This window comes from Artemia sp. Qi Xiang Cuo, chromosome 5 (assembly GCF_049724085.1).
Source record: "Artemia sp. Qi Xiang Cuo chromosome 5, ASM4972408v1, whole genome shotgun sequence".
NCBI lineage: Eukaryota > Metazoa > Arthropoda > Branchiopoda > Anostraca > Artemiidae > Artemia > Artemia sp. Qi Xiang Cuo.
Window position 1 is genome coordinate 2,306,826 of NC_142798.1, and position 22,891 is coordinate 2,329,716.

At 35.6% G+C, this 22,891-nt stretch overlaps 1 protein-coding gene across 1 annotated transcript in view; it reads left to right on the forward strand.

Moving 5' to 3' along the window:
• Nucleotides 1-22,891, forward strand: part of LOC148951712 (uncharacterized) — a 142,043-nt gene that overhangs the window by 113,649 nt on the left and 5,503 nt on the right. Inside the window, exons 9-12 of the mRNA XM_089088651.1 lie at nucleotides 3,686-3,895; nucleotides 13,585-13,766; nucleotides 15,410-15,576; nucleotides 21,933-22,197. Of these exons, the coding sequence (XP_088944777.1) occupies nucleotides 3,686-3,895; nucleotides 13,585-13,766; nucleotides 15,410-15,576; nucleotides 21,933-22,166 (793 nt within the window). The 3' untranslated portion in view covers nucleotides 22,167-22,197. The remainder of the gene's footprint in view (nucleotides 1-3,685; nucleotides 3,896-13,584; nucleotides 13,767-15,409; nucleotides 15,577-21,932; nucleotides 22,198-22,891) is intronic.

The window sequence follows — 22,891 nt, forward strand, 5'->3', positions numbered from 1 at the left end:
ACTTTTCGGCGTGGCTTCGGGGCTTATTTCCAACCCCGGTGTGTAATTGCTGTAAGATTGCACAAGCTTCTTTTCTTTTAATGCCAATGCAAGACCGTGCATCTTTAGAATTCTAGGGTTTCCATTGGTGACATCAACACCTAATCTGGCCCTTTTGTGAGCTGTTTGGTAATGTCTCTTTCTTTTGAAGATTTACGGTATTTGTTTTTCTTTCGTGTTTTGATTGGATGAGATGAGGCTGATTATCATAATTAGTATTATCCTATTTAGCGTTAATAGTCCCAATAGACTCAAGCGTCAATAGTTCTTGAGCTCATTTGAACGGGAACTAAAAGTTCTACGGCCCTTTTAAAGTGACCGAAAAGATTTTGCCATGGGAAAGTGGCATTTTTGCCATTTTGGGGCACCAAACCACGATTATGCCCCGAAAAAGACCAAGTTGCTATCCATGGAAAACTCAATAGTTGCAGAGAGAAAAATATCGTATGATAATGGATTCGTTCCTGAAAAGTCACGTAGTCCGTATAAGATAAATAGTTAATAAGGGAAATTTATCTTTCATCTCTCTTAAAAATTAGTTTTTCATCTCCTTTCATTTAGACTAAGCCTGAATAAGGGTGCTGAGGGGAGGTGGGTGGGTGATACCTCCCTGCTTCGAAATTCTGTAGTAAAAATAGCATTAAGGGCTTATTTAACAAAACTACTCTTAACCGAAAATTTTGACTAAATATTCAAATTTCGTCCAAAATTTTAATTGCAATCCAACATTTTGACTTTCAAGCAAGAAAACTCAGAGAGTTTGGCGCTTCTTATCAATTCGCATTTCGATCTTTACGCTAAAGACTGAATTTTTGTCCCAATTCTTTAAGAACGACATCTGAAACATAATTTCCGCTGAATTGGAATCATAATTTTTTCCGAGCAAAAATTGATCTTGTGTAGTGAACTCTAAAAGGTTAGATTCTTGTTTTTTTTTTTGCACTGAGGAGGACTTGGCGGAGGTCCTTGTCGAAATATTTGCTGGTTTTTCTTCTTCATATTTTACCACTGGCTGACAAAATCCTCGTTTTCTCACCCTTTTTTGGTTTTATTTATCATTCGTTATTTCCTTTCCTCTCTTAGCTTCATACAACCTGTTTTTTTTTGTTTGTTTTTTTTAAACTAAATTCCTCACAGCAATGAAGGTACGACTCACAGCGTTCCCATTCCAATTGGCGCCTGTCTAGTTGTGAGACAAGGTATTTGTACCAAATGTTTTCAGTAGTTTCGGCTGCAATAATTTGCGATATGAATTTCGGCAGTGTTTTCTGCAGAGAATCAGCAGCGTCTTTTGCTGTGGGATTTTCATCCGTGGCTCTTGTTGCCAAGTTTTGGTGGAGTTTTGAGTAAGTTTTTGCAAAGATTACCTCTTGCATTCACCACTAGGTCGGTGGGGTGGGGTCGCTAGCCAAATTTTTTTTTTGTTTGCGGGAGGAGTGGGAGGGGGTGGCAATGGATTATACCGACCTGATGGTCATCTTTACCGACTGAATGATCATCTTTACCAACGGATTTAGGCGATATTACTATTACAGTTACTTCATTTTTTTTTTTCCCACTAAGACTGGCATCATTTTCATCGAATTTACGTTATATATTTCTACCAGCCTAAATAACAAACATTGTGACCTTTAACCTGGTTTTGCAATCAAATACGAAGTAAATAGAAAATTGAAACTCCCTTTCAATTAGTTAAAGCTAAGCTTGGCAAAAAATGGGCCTTTTCATAAGAAAAATCACAAAAATAGCAAACAATGTGACCTTTTATCTAGTAAAACAAAAAAGAGATGTGAGCCAGTATAATACTGGTGCTTCACGCCACTGATTTACGGACCCAAACTTTTTCACTGACTGGCTGAAAACATTAAAGGAGGACGCCCCTCATACGTGACGTCCTTGGGCTGATAGTAAGATTGACTTGGAATAGGTTAAAATTAGTTACGTTTGACTCCCATCTTATGATGAATGGCCTAAGCTCATTTCCTAGCAAACTTGTGCTGTTTTTTTTTTTTTTTTTTTTTTTTTTTTTTTTTTTTTTTTTTTTTTTTTTTTGTGCTGTGATTTTAGTACCTCTACTTTTACTCTACTTTTTTTCTACTTTTTTTATAAAGTTTTTTTTATTGTTAAAAAAAAGATGTGAGACAGAGTCAAACTTAAGCGTAAAGAGCGAGGCGTTAAGGAGGGGGCCGCCCCTTTCATATACGGAATAATTTCTGTTCGTTTTAAGTTTTAATGTCGCTCCTTACTTTCAGTTAAAATGCTTGTTTTTTATATTTAATTTCTGAACGTTTTTGAATTAATGCAGCTTTGATTTTGGCTCAACGTACATGAATAATTAAAACAAAATTTGCATATTAATTTTCCGTTCTTTGGCTAAATGGCTTTCTCGAAATTGTGTTCTGACGTAACTTACGTATTGACATACGTAACGAAATTCTGTATTCGTATGTATGTTCGTATGTTATTATGGAGCTCGCCCCCCTAGTCAATACCTCACTCTTTACGCTAAAGTTCGAATTTTGTTCGAATCACAAACTCCTGATTCACAAAGGCTGGTTAATTAGAATCTATCTCTTTTCAAAGTAATAAAAAAAAACTTTAGCGTAAAGAGCGAAGTATTAACTAGGGGGAGAACCCCCTTATATACGTAATTATTTCTGTTCGTTTTAAGTTTTAATGTTGCTCCATACTTTCACTTGAATAAACTTGTTTTTTTTTTTTTTATTTAATTTCTGATCGTTTTTAAATAATGCTGGGAAATCTGGCGTCCCCTTCATAGAAATGTCCATTCCCCCAAGGAAACATCCTCCATGGAAAGATTCTCCTCCGTAACTCCTTCCTCCGACCCCCCCCCCCCCCTCAGAAAAAATCCTTCCTGAATCGTCTGTATACTTCCCATTAACCAATACTATATGTAAACAATGGACAAAGCTCATAACTTGCAGCCCTTCTCCCGGGAAATCCGGGGCATTAAGTTATCCTCAAAGACATATTTATTAGATTTTCGACTATGCTGAACACAATGGCTATCTCAAAATTTTGATTGGGTGACTTTTTGAGAAAAATGAGCGTGGGAGGAGGCCAAATTTTTTTGGTCACTTAAAAAGTGCACTAGAACTTTTAATTTTCCATTCGATTGAGTCCTCTCACGATATTTTAGGACTACTGGATCGATACGATCACCCTGAAAAAAAAAAAAACACAAAAAAAAAACAACAAATAAACACGCATCCGTGATACTTCTTCTGGCTAAAAAAAGAATACAAAATTTTTACAGATGGGAGCTTAAAATTTCTATGGGAGGTTTCTCCGATACGCTGAATCTGATGGTGTGATTTTCATTATTATTCTATGACTTTTAGGAGTTGTTTCCCCCTATTTTCAAAAATAAGGCAAATTTTCTCAGGCGCTTGACTTTTGATGGGTATAATTAAAATTGATAAAACATATATTTGAAATCAGCATAAAAACCAAATTCTTGTTTTTTGGAGTTTCGGTTACTATTGAGCTGGCTCCTTACTTACAGTTCGTTACCACGAACTGTTTGACAACCAAAACTCATTTCCTAGCTTGTTTTTGCTAATTTGATTTTCATTCTTTTAGCAGTGATTTCAATGCTTAATCACTTCAAGTCATACCGTTTTAGGGAACACACTTGTAATCTATGTGGAATCCGTTATAGAAGAAAACAAGCTTTGGAGAGGCACCTGGCGACTACGACCCATGATTATTCCTGTTCTGTATGTGGTGCAAAATTCTTAAAAGAAAAGTTAAGAAGAGAGCACTTGAAGAAAGTTCATGACACGGAGGATGATGCCAAGCGATGTCCTATCTGCTTTAAGGTTTTCAAAACCAAGTATGACTTTGAATAATTATATCATCTTTGTCTTGGTTGGAAACAGGAAGCACAAATTCAATGACAAATTTAGCATTCTCTTTTTAAGCTTAGAAAATTAAAAAAAGAGTATGGTTGAAATTGATGATTCTCTTACCCTTTGTCACAGACTGTATTCGTCTTCAGTCCAGGCTTGTTATAGCTTGAATATACCTATATATTTGGCTGCGGGAACTTTGGAAGTGCTGCTCAATTTATGGAAAAGTGGCTAAATAAATGCCTTAAATTAATATCGGGGTTTACTACAGCTCCTTGGACTTGTAAATGCATGGTTCAAACTAGGTGAAGTTTTTTGAATAATAAACAGTAAATACTAGTACTATTAGTAACAACTGATAGCATCATCAAGTCGCATGAGGTCAAAACAGCTACGCATGCTCCTCCGCACGCTCACGCCACGGACAAACTAAGTGCCTTTTTTCTGCTAAAAGGTTGGCAATGAGTTGAGTATGACTATCTCTTCACCAAGATAGGCACTAGGTGGGCTGGCAGAATTAAGTCAATAAAACCTGGCCATATTTATGATGCTGAGTGTCTCTGCTAAATAGAAAAGCGGTTCCTGGCTTAGGAATTTCTGAAATATTGGTATGTTGAGGAGATGTGCTTATTATTAAAAACTTAAAATTGAAACTTGGAAGATTTTCGTTAAAATAAGAGTTCATAAAAAAGAAAACATGGATGGTATTACAAGCATAAAATATAGATAAACAACCTAATTGCTATAGCTAAAACAATATCCCTCGAAGAAATTGTTCAAAGTTAAAATAAATGGTTTCGTTTGATATTAAAAATATGATTGACGTTAATATTTGTAAAAATAAGATTTTCGCCAACAAAACTAAAAACGGTAGAAAAGAGTGCGAACTACTGTTAAATATTACTAAACAATCTTATTCCTGAATAAGAAAGTGACATCTGGCTTAGTTACTAACTAGACTAAACGGATGCTTATTGTATGCATTTAATGGCTTCATTAAAATCATCTTTTTTCATAGAAAGAAAAGGTTTATTCACAAAAAAAAAAAAAAAAAAACCTGAAGCAAAACTTCTTTAGGTAACTGAACTAGGCATAAATGTAAATCAACTTATGAAAGGTGACGGCAATCGTCCAGCAAAAGATGAAAAAACAATTACAAAGAAAAACAAAGGAATAAAGGCCGTCCGAGACCTCCCATCATCAATCCATCAATCCAATCCAAAAATACAGTAGTTTCATTAATTTAATAATACAAAGAAACCAGAAAATACATCACCGACCTTTTTCTTCAACCCTAAAACAACCTCTGCAACCTCTACAATAATCCGCAACCTCTACAATAATCCGTCGTAAATTCAGCAACCTCTACAATAATCCGTCGCAAACTGTTCCAGGCACTAGCTCAAACATGACACACATAGAGCTGTGATCGAGTAGTACCTATTCTAGAACTTGTAAACTGACTTTTGTATTATAGTCTTAAACTTTTGAAACAGTCAAAAAACGATGGCTAAAGCACTTGGATAACAAATTATATTGGTACTTAAGCAATTTAATTTGGTGTTTGATTCTGTTTAGTTTGAATCGGTGATATTTAGAATCAATGTATATTTTTGCATGACGATGGTTATGGCTGTGATTTTCATGTTTTATATGTTTAGTGTACTATTATGACAAAACTGCCGCTGATCGACATGGCGTTTTTATGGGGTTTGAAAATAAAATCGTTATTATTATTATCATTATTATTATTATAAACATAAATGGAGCCTTATAAAATTTCTCCAGGCTGAAATGGGCCATATCTTAAGTTCAATATACTTTGGCCTCACTAAAGAAATATATCTTCACCAGCCAGCGCTCTAACCGCTTTATTCTGATGCTCTCTCAACGGATGCAGATGAACTATGAACGTAGATGATCATAAGTATACTAGCTGTGTATGCACAAGAGAGAAATAAAGTGTCCTTAGGATATTAACCGGGAAAATGTGGTTTATTTTTCTTATCATTCCGATGGTACAAGCAATATTGGCTGAAATGTGAAGGTCATGACTCTTAAAGCTGAAGTATTTGTCCAGTACTACTCCAAGAAACTTGACTGTCCTAGCACGCATGAAGACGTTTCCACTTAGTTGTAACTGCTCAATCCAAGTATAAGAATTAGGGCTTCTATCATTTATTATCAAAGAGCTTTTCTTGTGGTTCAACTTCAGCTTGTCGAGTCTTATCAATTTTGTAGTGCCTTTATCACTATCAATTTTAAAGATTGATATCTTTATTACCCTGTTACTTTTAAAAAGATTGAGCAGCTCTTTATCCATCCTAGGAGCCACTGTGTAATGGGTATCATCTGCAAAGATCGGTAAAATAACCTTAAAAATAAAAACTTACCTAGCTGATAGACCAAAACATACCAGACACTTGCGTAAATCATTGACAAATGACATACCTCAAAAACTATAGGGGCCCTGAGCTGATTCTTAGGGAATGCCACATTTTATACTTTGTCATTTGATTTAAAATCCACTATTTTAACGCACTGGGTCCGTTCATTCAGAAATGATCTCAAATAACTGTCATAAATCACCCCGAATACTACAGTTCTCCAACTTTTTCGCCAATATACAGTCGAAGGTTTTCTTGATATTTTGGAATGCTGAAGATAACTTTAAGACCAGGTTCTAAGGCATCATTGATAAACGCTGTTAAAAATAGAATAGCTTGCTCGGTTGATATAACGTTCCTGAAGCCAAATTGAATAGAACGGAAAGATGATCTTGATTCAAGGAACTGTACAATTCGCTCATATATTGGCTTTTCAATTACTCTAGATATAAAAGGTGGCACCGACATCGGCCTGTAATTACCCAGATTTTCCGTGTCACCACTTTTGAACAAAGCTTTCACCAGGTTTCATTACTTCGAGAAGTATTGATACTAGTAATTCTTTTAAGGGGAGGAGTTTGGTCACTGAGCAATCCACCTTATTTGTTTTCGTAAAGAGCATTGATAAATTAAAATGGGAGGCCAAAAAAATCGGATTAATTTGGTCGCTTCTGATATTAAGGGGTTCCGGCGATGTTAAAGTTGATTTTATCATTTGACAAAAATACCTTATCCCCAGAAAGTACTAAATTGAGTTCCAATGCTTGCTAATCAGAGCAAGCATAGATAGGCGTCTGCATTTGCAGATGTTTTACATATCTATATGCAAAAGCCACAGCTCATTTGAAAATGGTTTAAACTGACTAGTAAAAGAACGCCAACGTTAACTTTAGGTCAGAGAACAGTTTTTTTTTTATGCAAAAACGTCCGCTTTTCTTCGGGTTGCATGATCAGAATTTCGTTAGATTTTGTCAAGTGCTGCAATTTCACGCGTCATGACCGTTCAGTTGAAATATCTTAACTGAGGTGTTAATCAGTGAATTAGCTAAAAAAGGCTTTCTAATCAACGCCATATTTCTGGTATTGTTGATTGCTATTTAAAGGGATATAATGGATTTAATATGAAAGTTCTGCTGTTTTACTGCACCTTTTTTAGTGATGTAATTTGCGCCAGAAGTCTGCGAATTCAGGGTAATTGATGCTTTTTCTGATGTAGAAAACTTTTAAAAGTATCTGTAATGCCTTTACTGTAGAAATACAAAGCTTGCACTCATCAAAAAAAAGAAAAAGAGAAAGCAGCGGAGGAAAGCAAAGCTGAGAAGTAGACAAATAAGAATGAAAAATATAAATTTAAGAATTGTCATTTTAGCACTCAGCCATGGGCTTATCAAACTGACTTAGTTGTTGTTATCAAATTCAATTCAATTCAAACTTTTTATTTCCTCCAAATACGAAGAGTAGAAAAAATAAATAAAAATAACCGATAATCAACAGGCCATAAAATTATTTTAAACTATATAACAACAAGTAAGCAAAGGCCTTCAATCAAAATTACCACACAAAAGAACACTTCATTCAATAGTTATTAAATAAATACTTAAAATTAACACTTCACAAATTAACACATCATTCAAAATTTAAATCAAGTAAAATAAATTAAGCTTCGTGCGCAGCTCTATATAAATTATGAGAAAAAACATTTAATTTGGATAAAAATATCTTTTGCCTTTTCTCCGAAACATCAACAGGGTTTTTTATTTTATATGTATTCATTAAAAAAGTATTTGATTCAGATTTAGAAAAGCGGCAAAGGAACTTAGCAAAATTTTAAAATGTGGTTTTTACATGCGCAATATTACTAATTCTAAAAACGGGAGAATTTTTGAAAAAACTAAAATTTGAGGCAAAGCGACTGTATTATATACCCGAGCCAGTGATTTCCGAGAAAGAACATCGCGAAGACAAATTACTGCCCCGAAACTAGACGCTATTCTACTTTTAACTGCTTTAGAAATAGAAGCACGGCATAGAGCTAAAGTTAGTCCATAAGGCACAACAAGATATAAAAAAGATTCCAAAGGTTTTAAAATACTATCATAAATAAGAACAGAAATTTCTGAATTAACGAGATCATTAGCCTTAGGACCAAGAATTAAAAACTGACACTTTTCAGGGCAAAAACGAAGTCCATGCTCACTAAAAACCTATGCAAAAAAATCTACATTTTGTTGAAGTGACTGAAGTGATCGACTCAAAAGGAGTAAATCATCTGCGTAAGCAATCCACGATAGAACATAACCTTTACCATAAATAAAAGTCAATTGAATTTGATCAAATAGCCCCGAAACAGTAATATTAAAAATCAAAGGAGAAATAATGCTTCCTTGTCTCAGCCCCCTACATAACTTAACATTATAATCACTAAACTGATTGTTCCACTTAATACGAATACGAGAGGAGCCATACCACTTTTTTAAAACCAAAACTACTGGTAGTTGGACATTATTCTTCAGAAGCGCAGTCATAGCCCAAGAGTGGATAATTGAATCATACGCCGCCGCGAAATCTAACGCAAGTGTATAAACTCTATCCCATTGCTTACAAAACGATATTATTCTTGAAAGGAGGGTATGAGCAACATCTTAGACCCTTGCAGAACCCAATTTGATTCAGGCCTTGGTTACAAGACTCCAAATACTTTAATAGAACTAACTCAAAAACTTTGCTAATCTGGCACGAAACAATAATCGGCCTGTAATCAGAACTTCGATTCGTAATTACTCCTTTTTTTGAAAGGGGTGAAGTGGTAGCACAAGAAAAGCTAGTTGGAAGAACTCCAGAAGAAAAAATGTCTGTAAAACGAGTAGCGAGAGGAATGACTTCTTTTGGAGATGCGCATTTTATATGGTTTGAGTGTATACTATCATGACCAAAAGAATGCTTACTTTTTAGAGCTTTAATTACTGCCGTTATACCTTGAACAGAAAGAGTTATTTTACTACTTGGGTGGGGCTTTGAAATTTTTTCCGATAATAAAGAGTCAAGCCGTGATTCAACTGCCGCATCACCGGATGAAAAAACATGATTATAATGCGTTTTCCAATCATCTAGTTTCAGAGAACTATTAGAATCTGGTGAACAATTATTATTACGACGTTTAGAATTAACCAAACTCCAAAGCTCATTCTTATCACTAGTAATGCTTGAACCAATTTCATCTTAAATGAATTTATTAGGCATACGTAACTCGGCCCAAGAATAGCGTTTAGTTCACTTGACACCATCATAAAATGGTCCGGATCGTGGTTTTCCTGTGCACTCCCCACGGTCACAAGCTTCAGATGAATTATTTCGACTATGCTTTCAAGTCAGGTTAAGGTTCCAACCTAAAACACGAGATCCACGACGGAAAGAATCAGTCCTAAATGCTTTATTAGCCCCGACTTTTAAACTATGAACAATTTCAAGGTATAATAGATCAATATCAATTTGATCAACATCCTTAGAATAATTTACAATTATTCTAGCTAAAAGTGCATCTGATTCTTCATATTTGCACATTTTTTCCCGATCCCAGATCATTTTATTTACAATTTGACTAGAACGATGGATAATTTTAAAAGATGGAATTTGAATATTTAAATGAAAAGAAAGGTAAAAAATAAAAAGAAAGGTCACTAATAGGCATATCCAGCCCAACATCAACAGGCTTTGGTAATAACGCTGCATTTGAAACAAGCACATGGTCTAGATTAGAGCAAGAACCAGAATTTTGGACATACGTAAGATCCGCATCTTTTGAAACTATAGTAAAAACGGAAAACAAAGATAAAAGAGCGGAGGAGCGGACATCAGAGATAGCAATGTTGGAGTTAAAATCCCCGCAAATAAGCCACTGGAAATCTGATTGAACTTTCGCCACAAATCGTGATAATTCGAAACATGCAAAATTGAAATCAAAATCCGAATCAATAGTATGATAACTTGTTTGTAAATAGCACGAAAAAACAATAATCCCTGGGATTCGAACCGCAAAAAAATATAGATTAACGGCAAACACTGAAACTGGAATATTCTCTTGAATAAAAATGCAAACGCCTCCAGATGGGCGTCCACCTGTAGGTGAAGCTGGAGATATAAAACACTTAAACTGGTGCGAAAGGCTTGAAAGAAGAATAGTAGAGTGGTCCAGAAGGTGATGCTCTTGTAGATACAAAATATCCAGATCGCGCAGCATAGACTGCAATACATTTTGTTTGTCACCAAAACCATTCAGATTCAGAGATATAATCTTTGCACTAATCATTTTTTATTCTTTGCAACTTTTTCTGTTAACCGTTTGCAGCGAAAGCTAAATCCAGTATGCTCATGAGATTCACAATGGAAGCAACGAGGTTCATTCTGGCAAGGGTTGTTCCTAGAATGAGAGTGTCCACTACCAAGGCACTTGAGACAACGTTCCACGCTAGAGCAGCCCGACGATATATGCTCTAGCGACCCGCATTTGTAGCACATTCGCGGTAAAAACTTATAATCAGTAAGCCGGAAATGTTCGTAGCCAATGTGAATCCCATGACGCAAATAATGAGACTTAGCCGTCGCCGAACGGAAGTATACACGATATGATTTCGAAACACCGATGCGCTGTATCTCTTCGATACCTTGGTTAGAAGCACACACACTCTCTGGATCGATCGGGAAGTCCACTCGTGATAATAAACCGACAATTCTCGATTTGCGAACCTCAGTTTTACCGACCTTTTCATTCAAACAGGCTTTCAAGTTTTCGGCGTTTTGTCTTTTCGTATGAATGACCATTTCTGTTGCTGGGATCCTGATTCCTTAGAAAGTGAAATCCGCACTATACAATCAGCTCCATCCAACGATTTCAGAAAAGCTTCACGCTTTAAGGGATCATCACAATCTTGTGGTGGTGAATCTACTACAAGACCCACTGTTTCTGACTCGTTATTCAGCGGAGGCCAGGATTTATCATTGAGTTTTTCTTTATTTATACAGCTCAAAACCTCGCTCTCTACTCCGTCACTACACTCTTTCACCAAAGCAGCAGTCTCTGCTACCTTACTTGTGACGTAATCAAGTTTATCAATTATGCTAAAAATATGCCGGTCCCAGGTTTGAATGGCACGGCTAAAGTGAGCATTTTGATCCGTATCCATCGTAGGTATCGCATCACTTGCAGTCATAACGAATTTCAGATTTGACAAGCGAGGGGTTGCATCCTCAGAAATAAGAATGTCTAAAATATCCTGTGACAGGCTTTGCTTAGCAGAGGGGCCGCGATGTGCAAGGAGTTTATGCGTGGGGTTCACTAGAGATGTTAGGAGGCTTCTAGCTTGATCAAGATGATCATTAGAATAGAAGTTTGCACACGGAGATATACAGGAGGCGGACGAAATTCCTGACTGTAGACAGTGCTGGAAAAAACTTAAAACTGGTGAATAAACAAGAGTCTCTGAAGGAGGCGGGATCTGCGGGGAGGTAGGTTTATCAGCAAATTTCTCGCAGCAGTCAGAGCACTGATATATTATAATACTGTCTTTCTCAATGCTCTGAAGAATTTCACAGCGGTTATGACAGAGGCGACCACAACCCCCAGTAGATGTGTTGCAAATAACTGTTCCTCTGGTTGTGAGACTGAGGCTCTCTTTGCAAACTTTGCACCCTGTCTTGTACAACTTTTCAGAAGTCACGGCAGCCATTTATCAATTAATAATAATAACATATAAATATTGACTCGGTACTATGTGCTAAGGAAATGGAAGGGGGCTACCCCAAACCACTACCCCGCCTTCGCCTGAGTAAAACTATTACCAGATAAAATCTCTGCTTACGGAAGGTGTTCTCCTCGGTGATCTTTTATCCAAAAATAACAGTTCATAAACGCTCACAATCTATCACCGCGGGTCGCGCCAAAATTCATTTCATTTCACATAGCATCCTCCTTCACGCAATTTAATTTACTGTAATTTATTTCAAACTTAATCCTTATTCCAAACTAAGTCACTGACTTATTTATCAGATTAGATGTCAATCCTAAGCATTTTAGTTCCAAATTTGCAGAGTTGAACACTAAGGTTCCCTGACCTTGAATTTTCTGCGATTGAAAAAAAGAACTTCTTCCCAGTTTAGGTTAAGAAAGCTTTTTGAAATAGGACACGCGTCTATTAAAGAGTTACACATCTCCTTAATCCCTGATTAAGAATAAAAAAATTATCTGATCCCAATTCAAATCGGAAATCTCATTTTGATTTGATTAAAAGTCTGGTCTCTGAAGAAGATTCACTGAGATATACAAGTTACGCTACAATATGTGCATTCTATGGCAACTCGCCCCTCCCCCACGCCGTCTGTAACACTTTAATTTTGGACTTCTTTCATTTTTTGTCTATACAATACCGGCTTACCCTAACCTGTCATTTGGGGAAAATATTCATCAAAATACTGTGTACTTTATACTCGTCTTACTATTTCCCAACATCGGGATTTATGATGCTCCCAATTCCTGTACAGAAACTTTAATGGATACTTTTTTATCTTTTGTTAGCAGAAGACCACCCCATCGACATTTTATTTAGCAGAAATATATTTCAAAACGAAATTATTTTATGAAATTATATGAGTATTATTTGTCATTTAGGCATAACTTGGGGATTTATGCCCGGGCTCCTAAATCCACGTTTGTTCATGTGTATAGTTAATACTGCAGTGTATACTTTGTAAAACTGCTCCTAATCCCATAAACTTCAATGGATTATTTAGCAGTTTTTGTTAATAACAATTCTCCTTCTCTCCGTTGACTTCTCATTTGGTTAAAATACTAACACACTATGTAAGTCATTATGTTAGAAGCTTTGCGTTAAGAACGAGTTCTTACACTTAAACAAGTCCGTTTATACGATCCAAAAGCACCTGGATCATCGTCTAAAATCATCACAAGTAAACTGTTCAAATATTAAAAACATGGTATGGTGATGGCACATCAAGCTTTGATGATGAACCTATGGTTATCGGTGCATTGGTGGCATTTGATTTGATGGCAGCATAGATAGATGCTGTTTTTGACTTAACGTTAAGCTTGAAGGTATGCTAGCGTGAAAGGTTCTAAGGTGCAGTGTGCAAAAAACAGCATTAATTTGCGAACTTGTTCCCGACACAGTGCATCAATTTTAGTCGACACTTTTCTAGTTTCGGATCAGGGGATTCTTTTTCTTCTTTAATCTCTATTCGTAAAAATATTTAGTAGAATTATATCACTTTTACAGGCATAACTTGGGTCTTCATACACGTCGCCATACAGGAGAAAGGCTCTTTCGCTGTTCTGCGTGTCGCATCTCATTTTCAAGACGAGATGTTTTTCTTAAGCATATGCGTAGACATGAACCAGTGAAGCCGTTTCCTTGTCCATTTAGACGTTGTGGATGTTCGGCTGAGTTTTCTACATCAGGTGACTGCTTGCTTTTTTTTTATGACGGGGGTGGGGAGGCTATAAATTCTATTTTTATTTTCATTTACATACCAACTGCCCATGCAGACGACTTTCCTTTCAAAGGGACTGAAAAGTTTATATATCTAAAGACAGTTCTTACATACATAAATGCAACACAAACCGACGTTTTCATCATAGCATGTGAAAATTGCGTAACATTGATACGTAAAAAAGATATTGAACGTGATTGATTAATGTTTACTCATAGATATAGAATTTATAAACAAAATCAAGCTGCTTTGATAGGAATTTACCAAATAATTCCAGGGGGTATTTTTCATGTTCTTAAAAAAAACCATTTTATTTATTAAAAGTTTTTTTTACAAAGATTTTAGTAAAAATAGGCCGTAACCGATTTTTACGCTGGTGCATACTAAATGAATAAGCTGAATCTGTTCTTAAATGTTTTCTTTGGATGAGCTATTGGCCGCTTGCTGCACTCGGTAGTTTGGGTCTCTGATCTTCACGAATGTGCCTTCAGACTGGCCCTTGCTTTTTGGCACTTTCCTCTGTCCACTGTGGTTGCTAGCCATAACCTTCAGCCCTCACACGACGTAATCAATAATAATTTTCATTTCACAGTTACAAATTGGATCGTCATCCTAGTAAGTTTGACTTTATAGCGTTATATTTGAGTACAAAAATATGATTTGACTAAATTAGAGAATGAGACAATTTTTAAACTCTTTTCATTTCTGGTATTACAGAATCTGCACTGTCATTGCTTTGCATGATAGTATATTCAGTTCTAAGATAAAAAGAAAAAAGATAAAAACAACAAAAATAGTAATCACAAATGCTAATCCCTGTTATGACTAATAATTGTGTGAGAAATTTTGGATGTTGTATCTAAAAGTAATATTTTTAAATCACCAAATATGTACAGAGGGGAGGTGTGTCTCCCTAGTATTTCTTATGTGAGACTCCAGGAAAATTATTCTGAAGTCTGGCACGTATAGACTTGTAAGTGCTTGAAGGCTTATTTATGTTAAATTAGTGAGGCTCGTTCCACGAAGGACAATGAAATGCTGTTTTCTGGAGTTTTCAAGCTATTAAAAATATCCGTAAATATGTTTTCATCATGCTGTCTGCTTTTAAAAGTAGTAGGCTATGAATAATAGTTAGCCCTCCTGGATCAGTGTCAAATGATGATTCTTTTACATTTAAAAGTTTATTTTAAAATGCACTTTTCAATTTTTGGCTACTTTTGCAATGCCCTTGGCATTGTCATTTTGTGTCTAGGACTCGTTGGGAATATCTCTTTTCTTGTCAATCTGAGAAAAAATGGTGAAGTATTCATTACGATTCTTCTCTTTGTTTATTCTAACCTTATATGCTTGCGTATCTGTGTGTGTTTTCTGGACTTCCTCTATGGGTTAATCTTATTCATGACCAAAGGAAATAGGTTTTCAAAGGGATGGAAATATAAGGACAATAGCACTTTTGATAAAAAATTTTGTAATAGGCTTTAAAAAGTTCTCTCGTTTCTCTCAAAAAACATTTTTTTTCGTAGGGAGTAGGAAGACGTAGGGAAGGAAGTAGGGAGGCGACGAGCGCAATGTAAATTAACAAATTCTACTGATTGAATAATCTCATTACAGAGACTCTGGGAGTTCACTTGCGGTGGCATGGTGCAGAAGAGCCATACTCCTGTCCAATCTGTAAGAAGGAGTATATTGGTAGAGCGAAAATAAGTGACCATCTGTGTAAAATACACCCCTCTTTTGATGGAGAAGGGTTTGTCAAAACGTGTCTGGCTTGCCGAAAGGTAACTTAATTATAGCTACTCAACTCTTTCTTAATTTTGATATCACTACTACTCACATTTTTCCTGAGTAGAAAGTCACCTGATGTCAACAAAGCACAAAAGGCTGTCAGTATCTGCTGTATATTTAACTCAAGGGTCGCCATTTTTCGAGAAACAATGCCTTGCGATTAAGAGGTTTCAACCATAACACCCAAAGTTTCCGGGGGTGCTATTACCTTGCATTCAGTTACAAGATTTACCCACTTTCCTCTTTTTGCCAATGTTTAAACCTATTCTTTAATGATCTTGTTCATTCCGTGGTCTCGGGTTCCTGTCCAATCTGCACTCCCCCCTCCCTTCCCCTGTTCACCTTGCCTCCACTTTTAATAAATTTCTTTTAATAACATAATCTGTTTAACTCATGAAAGAAGGAGGATCAAATTAAACGAAAAAAAATCAGCCACAGGATAATGGAGGCTTGAAGTTTCCGGGGGTGCTATTACCTTGCATTTAGTTTCAAGATTTACCCACTTTCCTATTTTTGCCAATGTTTAAACCTATTCTTTAATGATCTTGTTCATTCCGTGGTCTCGGGTTCCTGTCCAATGTACACTCCCCCCTCCGTTCCTCTGTTCACCTTGCCTCCACTTTTAATAAATTTCTTTTAATAACATAATCTGTTTAACTCATGGAAAGGAGGAGGATCAAATTAAACGAAAAAAAATCAGCCGCAGGATAATGGAGGCTTGAACCTCCTCCTTGAATCAGCTTAAACATAATCAGTTTAACTCGTGAAAGGAGGAGTGCCAAGTTGAACCAAAGGAAGCAGTCACAGGATTGAACCATTTAGAAGCCAGGGCTGCTTTAGTTCGCTTAAACATATGATTGAGTAACCTAGTCAATAAGGTTCTTAGCGTTGACATATTTATTGTTTTGAGCTTAAACAAATTAAAATGCTTTGGGTGTTTGTGAATTTCTGATGCCAACCTGACTAATTCTACTTTTATATTTATGCTCTTTTTTTAGTGTCAAAGCACTCGGTTGTCTTATAACTTGATGGTCACTGGACAATGGCTATAACGTCATCGTGGCAATGTCATTTGCATATTCCCTAGAAAAACAAGGATTAATGCCGACAAATAACAAGAAAAATGACACCAAATAATTTTTTTTTATCTATTTGACCTGATTTTCAAATTCTGTTGTCGATTTTTAGACTAAATTACATTTGTGAATACTCTCCATTTTAAAACGCAAAAGAAACACACAAAAACTGGAAAAAAAGAAACACAAAAAATTGGCAGTTTTTCCGCCACGGTGCCTTAAAATGAAACCTGCAGTGGTTGATATACTCTCCATCGTAATAAACACTCTCCGTCGTAAAACGCAAAAGAAACACAAAAAAAAACTGGAAAGAAAAGAAAAACACAAAAAACTGGAAGTTTTTCCGCCACGGTGCCTTAAAATGAAACCTGCAGTGGATTATATACTCTCCATCGTAATAAATACTCTCAGTCGTAAAACGCAAAAGAAACACACACAAATTGGAAAGAAAAAAAAATTGGCAGGTTTTCCGCCACGGTGCCTTAAAATGAAACCTGCAGTCGATGATATACTCTCCATCGTAATAAATACTCTCCGTCGTAAAACGCAAAAGAAACTCAAAAACGGAAAAGAAAGAAAAAACAAAAAAAATTGGCAGTTCTTCCGCCACGGTGCCTTAAAATCAAACCTGCAGTGGATGATATACTCTCCATCGTGATAAATAGTCTCCGTCATAATACGGAAAAGAAACAGACAAAAACTGTCAAGAAAAAAACACAAAAAATTGGCAGTTTTTCCGCCACGGTGCTTTAAAATGAAACCTGCAGTGGATGATATGCTCTCCATCGTGATAAATACTCTCCGTCATAAAAGGCAAAAGAAACACAAAAAAACTGGCAAGAAAAAACAACACAAAAATTGGAAGTTTTTCCGCCACGGTGCCTTAAAATGAAATCTGCAGTGGATTATATACTCTCCATCGTAATAAATACTCTCAGTTGTAAAACGCAAAAGAAACACACACAAACTGGAAAGAAAAAAAAACAAAAAAATTGGCAGGTTTTCCGCCACGGTGCCTTAAAATGAAACCTGCAGTGGATGATGTACTCTCCATCGTAATAAATACTCTCCGTCGTAAAACGCAAAAGAAACTAAAAAACGGAAAATAAATAAAAAAAAAATTGGCAGTTCTTCCGCCACGGTGCCTTAAAATGAAACCTGCAGTGGATGATATACTCTCCATCGTGATAAATAGTCTCCGTCATAATACGGAAAAGAAACACACAAAAACTGTAAAGAAAAAAACACAAAAAAATTGGCAGTGTTTCCGCCACGGTGCTTTAAAATGAAACCTGCAGTGGATGATATGCTCTCCATCGTGATAAATACTCTCCGTCATAAAAGGCAAAAGAAACACACAAAAACTGTAAAGAAAAAAACAAAAAATTGACAGTTTTTCCGCCACGGTGCGCTAAAATGAAACCTGCAGTGGATGATATACTCTCCGTCGTAAAACGCAAAAGAAACACACAAAAACTGGAAAAAAACACAAAAAATTGGCAGTCTTTCCGCCACGGTGCGTTAAAATGAAACCTGCAGTGGATGATATACTCTCCATCATAAAACGCAAAAGAAACACACAAAACTGGGAAAGCTGGAAAAGTAAAATATTGGCAGTTTTTCCGCCACGGTGCTTTAAAAATGAAAACCTGCAGTGAATGATCTAATCTCAATATTGACTCTTTATTTAATTTTCTTAAGAATTATATATCATGAATATTTTTTTAATTGTTTACCATTTAATGATTTTCAGACCTTTTGTCTTATTTCACTTTAATCATTTTTGAACAAAGATGTCGTTATCTTCTACCACAAAATGAAAACACATAACTCTTGGCTGCAGGAAGACTCCCTCTCATTCCCTAAGATTTCTGTTTGAATCCAAGGTTGGAATTTTGATGGAATTTGTCCCAAGTAACAAATCGAAGACTATGGGAAAATATTCTAATTATGATTTAGCCTAGACTTATCTCGCGTATCTAAAAAAAGATAAAAGGATTAATTTTTGAAGATTTTGAGGGTTAAAAACTTGAGAAAAGGATTAATAATAAATTGAAATTTTTAAACTCGTTTTCAAAATGAAATAAAAAGTAGAAAACTATTTTCTCTCTAGAATCTATGCATATTAGTGGAAAGGAGGGATGCAAAACAGATTGGGCTTTACATTACGTAGATATGAAATTGATTTAAATTATAAACGCAGAAATGAAGTCGATGAACTGAGGAAAATGACTTAAAAAAGGTCAAGTTACGTAAAGCCCTATCTGTTTTGCGCCCCTCGTTTTCACTTATAGTCATACAATTTTGGAAAAAAATCTACTGTTTAATTGCATTTTTCAAACAAAGTTAAAAAAATTTGTTTATTATTTTTAGTCTTCTCTGAGACAAAAGTGTCTTATCTGAGATTTGAACCTAAGTTACCACGGCCTCACCAAATATTCTTACCGTTGCGGTATCATGTCTTTTTCTAATAATGTTTGTTTTATACTTTTGGTTTTGGCCAATCGTCCTTTTCTTTTGTTGCATTTAAACAACCGCAAGCATACAAGAGGGGAGAATTTTGATGTCGTCTTATTGCACTTTTGTCGGAAGTGCATATACTGATAAAAATTGGAAGCAATGGAGCACAGGGAAATGATAAAATTTTCATCACTTTCATATTCTAGATGTTTTAAAGAAAAAATTTCCTAAGCTGAGTGGCCCAAAAATTGTTTCAAAGCAGTTAAAGGAAGTTCTAATTTTAAAAGATAAACTTAGTGGTTGGGAAAATCGGCGGGGAAATCTTTTATTAAAGTGGCTTGCAATTTCGTCAAAAATTACCGATTAAGTGACTATAAAAGCAATGCCGCACAGCTGTTATCTACTTATAAAGCTTTGAGCTGTAATATGCCATTGAATATAGATTTTCTATATTCACACTTACCTTTCGTTCCTAAAAATTTGGGCACAGTCAGTGATGAACTTTGTGAAAGATTCTTCCATGACATTTCTACAATAGGAAACCAAATTCGGGGTAAGTGGAGTCCACACATGCGGGCGTATTACTGTAAGGTGTTACGAAGAAACGTAATGTGTCTCGAAAGACGGAACTACAGTTTGTGCTATGACAAAACAAGATATAATATTCATCCAAGACGTTTCCACAATAGAACACTGATGGCATGGCAAGTGGAGTCCTTGTATTGCGAGCGTATTACTGATGAGTTACGACGAGACATAGTTGAAGCAAAGTACAGCATAGTATTGTTACTTTTACATTAATATTAAAATGTAAAGAAATTGCTTCATTTTGTTGACAAGAACAGGTAGTTTCTAAAACGTAGTAAAATCTAATTACAATTTATCCTGCTAATTATCCTGCTAACTATAGGCCAATATCTCTCCTATATGTTTTCAGCAAAATTTTTGAGAAGGCTATGCTATCCAGGCTTTTTGGTTTTCTGGCTGCAAAAGAATTCTAATTACAAAAAAAAACTATTAGTATAGGGATTGTTCTATAACCGTTATTGTTGTAAGCATAATACTGCAACAGTTTTTTTGTAACAAACCAACTTGAGTTTTTCTTTATTTAAGAAACCTATTTAAAAATATTATTTATGTTTATCTGTATTTTTATCGTGTTTATTTTTCTGTTGCTTTACATGTACCAAAAATTAAAATTCTCTTGTGCGAAAATGTAACAAGGGATACCACAAAAGATGTGACAAGCTTGGTAAGGCTTACCTCGTTTTGAAATAAATAAATAAATATTTTGTGTCTTACCTTTTTCACTTTTGCTTACCTTTTTTTACTCCTTTCTTTCCTTTACTTCTGGAGTTAAAATTAGCTTAAAGACTAACTTTAATTTAAGTGTTTTTAAATTTTCTAATTCTGAAAGAGAATGCCATACTGTTTGTGGTGCTAATATCTTTTAATTCCTTTTAAACCCACATTAAAGTGCTAAAAATTCTCGTCTATTCAGTCTTTATTTCCATAGACCAACATTTGAGTCATATTGACCTGTATGACATTGACCATTGACCATATGGCATACATTGACCATAACTTTCATACTATATTCGAGTTTCTTAAAATATACTATATCCCAGTTTAGCAGCACGCTGAAGATTAATTGTTAAAAACTAGCTGTGTTGGCCTCAGATGGCTTGGTGCTGGGGTGAGTTGTTAGTAATAGTAGTAGTAGTAGTAAACCTGTTTTTTCTCCTCTTGTCACTAACTTTACGCAAAATCTGAGGAGGCTCTTTCATGCTATCCTGAAATTCCTCCCATGGAGGTAGAAACTAACTTGGCTTATGTCAGTCTAAAACCAGATCGCGTAGAGGCTTGATAGTTGAACAAAACCGCAACTTTGTCGCTGGCTCTGCCAATTTTAAAACTAATTTACGTAACCAAAAATCAATTTCATGTTTAAATCCATAAAGTCAATCTTTATTAAAATTAAAGCTACCTTTCTGTTCATTATTAGGCGTTACGTGTAAGATTTCAATTCACATATTGTGCGATTGCTGCTTATGATATTACTTGGGGGAGGGAGGCTAATCCATTCCCTGTGGCGTAAAAAATATCATTACCTTAAAGAATAGGCTTCTCTTATTCTCAGATATGTTTACAAAGAGTGATTAGATGCTGTTTTCTCAAAGGATATTGTGTTGAAGATTACAATAAGAAATGAGACCATCGTAAAAAAGTGGCTTGTCTAAAACCCCTTAAGTTGGAAAACTTAAAAGAAAATGGTTTTTTGACCTTTAAGGACCATTTTACTCTTTTCAAAATAGCCAATAGGGAAAACAATTACTTTTGGACTTTTTTGTACTATTGTAAAAATAAGTAATTAAGTTAGGGAAATGAAATATACAGATTTTCAATTGCTTTAAGTTTATTTGACTTGACTTGCTTTATTTACTACTAATTACAAAATAAACTATATACAAGCAACCGCCCGGGTAAGGCTCAAAAAGCCTGATGAAAGACGGCTGCAATCCTCTAATTCTCAACCTCTCAAAATTCTAATTCTAAAAAAAAAAAGACCTGAAAAAAGACCTGAACACTCTCTCAATTTAAACAATAATACCAAAAACTATGAAGAAAAGAAAAAAAAATTAAGACATTAATGATGACAATAATAATAAATTACCAAGAAAAGTACCAAGAAAACTACCAAAACTACCAAGAAAAGTTTATTTCCAAAGCGATTGTTTACCCCAAGTCATTTCATCAACTGTATTTTTCCTCTAAAGCAATATTAATCCAGCCTATTATGTTTTCAATTATAGGAATATAACAATCTGCTTTTATTCTTGAATCACACGTGTCGAGAGCGACTAACCTTTAAACAAAAAGCCGAAAAAGAGGAATTTCGCCACGAAAGTTCTTTCAGTGAGGACATCGTCCAAGTTGAATACGCTAAAAGTCAATTTGAATCTGAATCAGAAGAAAGTAGCCACAATGAAGACACAGTTGAAATTTTGATTTCCATTGATAAAGATGATCTGATGGATGAAACATAGATCAGACGATGAGATTCAATGCTATTTGAAGGTTAGTGCTGCTTGTTAAACCTTGTATAATCAGTTAACCTCTCAATTTTGCTGAATCTCCGAGTGGAGTATGCTAAGCCTTCCAGGAATAAGTAGCCTTTAAACGGGGTAGATATTTTGCATGGTACCCAATCAGTTTGGTTGTAGAGTACACCTAAGTTAGTGTAATTACACCTCCTTCGGGCATGTATATGATAGGGGGAGGGAGATTTTGGCCTATGCCCCCCTTATCGAAATCACACAACTTTATAATTTTTCATATATTATTTTAATTCTTTATGTTTTACATGTTAATTCGCCTCATTCCTGCACATTGTTGTTTGAGTGGAGATGGCGGGTAGGAGTTCCTCTAAGATCACTGTTCGTAGTGATAGCTACCGCTGGCACCAATGTTCGTGGTGTTTAGTTACCAGTGTTATACCGGTAGGCCACAACACCACTGGCGTGGTAATATACGGGTGTCTCCACTTATTGGAGGGGAAAGCCCCAGCCCCAAAATATAATGCTATGCCCGTGTCTACCACAGCGGTTCTGCACATATCGGGTTTGGTACTACCCTATTTACAGTATATCCTGTCCCAGGGTATGATAACGTGGTCAAGAGGTCAAATGGCCACTTTCTAAAGCCGAATGTACCTGCATTGGGTTACGGCTAGAAAATCTCTTAACTCTCTCCTCGGAGGTAACAAACCTCC